Here is a 3960-nt window from a genome sequence, read left to right as displayed (position 1 = left end):
GGTACAACCAGCCCTTAGATGGGGCTTTTGCACTGTAATTGGATTTTTAAATTAGACCTAGCTCCACCCCCCTGGCAAACTGAATTTCACTTGTCTATTTTCCTGATGTATTCATTGTACGGTTTCCCCCTCTTTTGGGCTCAACTCACTGTTTTGTTTTGTTTTCCCCTTCCTTTCACGAAACAGACTCAAATTTTCCAGTGATTTAATTCATCCCACCAGTTGGTTGCAGGACCTACTTCAGCGATTGTCCGTGGAAAAAACTGTTGATTTTCCCTCCCGGGCTCGGACCTACCACGTCGTCTGCCGGACAGAAGTCTTCAGGCAAGATCTGGGTGTCCTCGAACCGGTTCAAAATGCTCTCCGCCAGGGTGTACGTCCACCCACCCACCACACATACATACACACAGAGAACACAGACGCGGCTGGGAAGCCCTCCGGACGGCCAGCGGCTGCAGTTTTATTACAAGACTTCTCTTGAAATGCAAAATCAGGGCAACAGGTTCAATGGCTCAGACTTGTCACATCTCCCCCGACCCTGCTCGTACGTAGCCCGCTCCCACAACACCGCCACCCATGGACACAACCTCCACGCGGACGACCTCAGCTCCAACCCCGAACTTCTTTTTCTAAAAACCCGTTAAGTACCCCGCTGTCACCCTCCCACCCCCTAACGTTGAAGCGCACACAGGACCGAGCTGGGCTTAGATTTCTCGTTCCACACCGCCGCCACGAGTCCCGGGCTCCGAGCCGCGTCGCTGCCCCGCGGGCTGCCCTCCTGAAGGCGGCGCCAAAGGCCGAGATGGGGTCGACGGTCCTGCATTCCCTTCTTCGTCCAGCCACGCTGGCCGGGAGCCGGGGCGGCGCTCAGTAGAGCCCCAGGATGGCGGCGCCCACGTCCTTGGAAGGCCGGCGCTCCTGCACTAGAAAGTTGATCATGCTCTCAGACTTGATGAGCAGGTTGCAGCCCAGGAAGAAGACACCGAAGACCACGGTGAGTGACAGCACGCAGAGCACTGCGATCTGCGCCACACGCGACACCCACAGGCTACGCTCATCGGGTGCCAACCCCGCTGGGACGCCGTCGCTGGCGGCAAGAGGTGCGCCCCCGGGGCAGCAGTCCAGCCACGTGCCCAGTCCGTGGCTGCGGTTCCCCAGGGCGGCCCCGCCGCCATCCACGCCGCCCGCCGCCTCCAAGCCGCTGTGGTTCAGAAAGGTGGCATTCATGGTCTAGGTCTCGGTGCGCGGTCCGGGGCGCACCGGTGGGCGTTCTGGGAGGCCCCGTCGGCTGGTGCGTGGCGAAGAGAGGAAGGCGGAGGCTGGCCAAGCCAGGAACGCCCCTTGGGCCGCCTGTCCCTGGGCACGCGGCGGGAAACGGCGACCCAGAGGAGCGAGCAACAGGCGGCGGAGGTGCTGGAGTCAGAGCTGAGCGCGCGTCGGTGAAGCCGGCTGCGCTCGGTTTCCTGCCCGCCGCCCCACCCCTAGCAACAGCCCCGCCCCGCGGGGCCCCGACGCGTCCCTGGGGGCGGAGACCCCTAGGCGAGCGCAGCCTCCCCACTGTCCAAAGGCTACCAGGAGTCTGGAGACCCGGGACAGTCACCACTATGGAGCCGGAAAAGCTTGACTTCCTCGGGTCAGCCGTTGCCTGTTCCAGACCGGAAAACCTCCCCCTAGGCGTCCACTCTAGACTTTGGTGATTTTTAGTAGTTAGATTCCTGTGGAAGTCGGCCCTAAATCTCTTCTCTGCTCCATCTTGAAACTCTAGTAAGCCTTCTTGTTGTTGTTATGTGTTGTCGAGTCGGGTCCTACTCACAGCGACCCTGTATAGGGAGCCCTGGTGTGGCGCTGTGGGTTAAGGCGCCAGACTGCAAAACCGCTTGAACTGCAAGGTTGGCGGTTCAAGCTCACCAGCTGCTCCTGGGCCACACCTAGGTTTTCTGAAGTGTATGGGGTGGGACCAAGAACATGCATTTCTAACAAATGCCCAGGTGAGACTGATGCTGCTAGTCCACACTATTTGACAAGAAGGAATGGCGCTGCCTGACTGACGCCAGAATATGAGCAGACAGGCTCACAGTAATTAATTCGTTGACTTACTCAAGACCAGACAGCCAGCTAAGCATCAGAGCAAGGATTCGAACCCTGATCTGGCCTGTCCCAATGCTGCGCTCTAAAGTGCTTCTGTTCTCTTCTGTCATCTCAGCTGGTTTCTCCAGCTCAGAGTTAAAAGTGAACGATGATCTCTTTGCTCTCGGAGGAGGAAGGGATAGAGGGAACTTGAACTTCTTTCCAGGAATGGGAGCCATTTTCTCTCTGCTACCCTTTCTGGTAGCATGTTGTTGTTGTTGTTGTTATGTGCCGTGGAGTCGGAACCGACTCATAGCGAATAGTGGTTACGAATCGGGCTGCGCACCGCAGGGTCAGCAGTTCGAAACTACCAGCCACTCCGCGGGAGAAAGATGAGACTTTCTGTTCCTGTAAAGATTTACAGCCTTGGAAACCCTGTACAGGGTCGCTATGGGTCAGAACCGACTTGACGGCACTCAACAACAACAACCCTTTTTGAAACACTGTTTCCAGTAAGTCTGATAGTTGTTTAATGTGCATCAATGAATATTTTATTTTTAGTGAGAAATATACACAGCAAACTATTCAACAGTTTCTAGACATAATGATCATTGACATTCATTTACATTCTTCATGTATGTCAACATTCTCTGGACTTCTGTTCTAGTTGTTTCACTTCCACTAACTTAAACTCCCTGCACCCGCTCCCGGCCCCCAACCTTCTCATCGATGCTTTAAAATAACTGTTGGCCATTTGGTTTTATACGTATTATAATTTAAAAAACAACAACAACAAACATAATCTCAATGATGACCATTTCTCCATCCTCAGTAGGTCCAGTAAGTCTGGATTCTTTAAGAATTTGAAGTTCTGTTCCACATTTCTCTCCCTTTCTATTGTGTCCATGTATTGTGTCCCTTCTGAGAATGTCCAGTAGTGATAGCCAAGCATCATCTAGTTCTGACCACAAGGTAAAGGATGCAGTGGCTCATGGCGACAATTAGTCTTTTCTTTTTTTTAATGTTTTATTTTGAGTTGAGTTAAGGGTAACAGACAAGATAGATCATCAGCTTGACAGTCAACAAATGATACACTTTGTTTCATCTCAATGAGTACAATCTCATTGTCCCCATAACAACCATGATCCTGCTTTCTTCCTTGAGGCTTCCCTTTCACATCTGACATTTCACAAATGAACAAAGCAAAAATATTTAATGTGGAGACAATTAATCTTGTAGTCCAGCTCTTTCTCTGATTCGTGGGGTTCCTTCTTTCTTTCTCTCTTGTTCCAGACAAATAGACACCAACAGTTGTGTGCTAGGTGGTTGTTCATAAGTTTTTAAGACCCGAGACACTACTCACCATAGTGGGAGGGGGGAGCACATCAACTTTAAGAAGCACTTCACAGTCCCCAAGTTATGAATGAGATCAGTTCCTGTGTCTTTCAGTCTTTGAGTGGAATTGGTTAGTACGTTGGAACAGATGCATGCAGTTCGTATTAAACCTCACTTTAGTGCAAAAAGAGGCTGGAAGCCTTATCAATGATTTAAAAGCAGCACCTGCAGCAAATGAAAGTGACTATGATGAAGAAGTTATTGTGCGTAGGGGTTGGTGTGGATTCCTGGTACGGCACTGGAGGATCAGCACTGGACTGCAAACCACAAGGTTGGCAGTTCAAACCCACCAGCTGCTTGGAAACCCTATACAGGGTCTCTGTGAGTCACAACCGACTTGATGTCACTTAACCACCACCACAACAGGGGTTGGTGTGGCATTGTAGTCTAAACACTAGACTGCTAACCACAAGGTAAGCAGTTCAAATCCACCAGTTGCTCCTTGGAAACCCTATACAGAATGGGTATGAGTCAGAACCCACTCAACAGCACTTAACA

The 3960-nt window shown here is 51.6% G+C and overlaps 1 protein-coding gene across 1 annotated transcript; it reads right to left on the bottom strand.

The window, feature by feature from the left end:
* Window positions 1-867: 867 nt before the first annotated feature.
* On the bottom strand, window positions 868-1227 carry RPRML (reprimo-like). Its single transcript, XM_006833526.1, has one exon. The coding sequence runs from the start codon at window positions 1225-1227 to the stop codon at window positions 868-870; it is 360 nt and encodes a 119-aa protein (XP_006833589.1).
* Between the last annotated feature and the right edge of the window lie 2733 nt (window positions 1228-3960).

The sequence above is a fragment of the Chrysochloris asiatica genome, unplaced genomic scaffold (genome assembly GCF_000296735.1).
Source record: "Chrysochloris asiatica unplaced genomic scaffold, ChrAsi1.0 scaffold00007, whole genome shotgun sequence".
Lineage (NCBI taxonomy): Eukaryota > Metazoa > Chordata > Mammalia > Afrosoricida > Chrysochloridae > Chrysochloris > Chrysochloris asiatica.
This window is presented reverse-complemented; position numbering and strand designations above follow the sequence as displayed.

Bases quoted from the DNA above. Each gene is read 5' to 3' on its own strand.
- RPRML (XM_006833526.1), bottom strand. From the start codon at position 1,227: ATGAATGCCACCTTTCTGAACCACAGCGGCTTGGAGGCGGCGGGCGGC.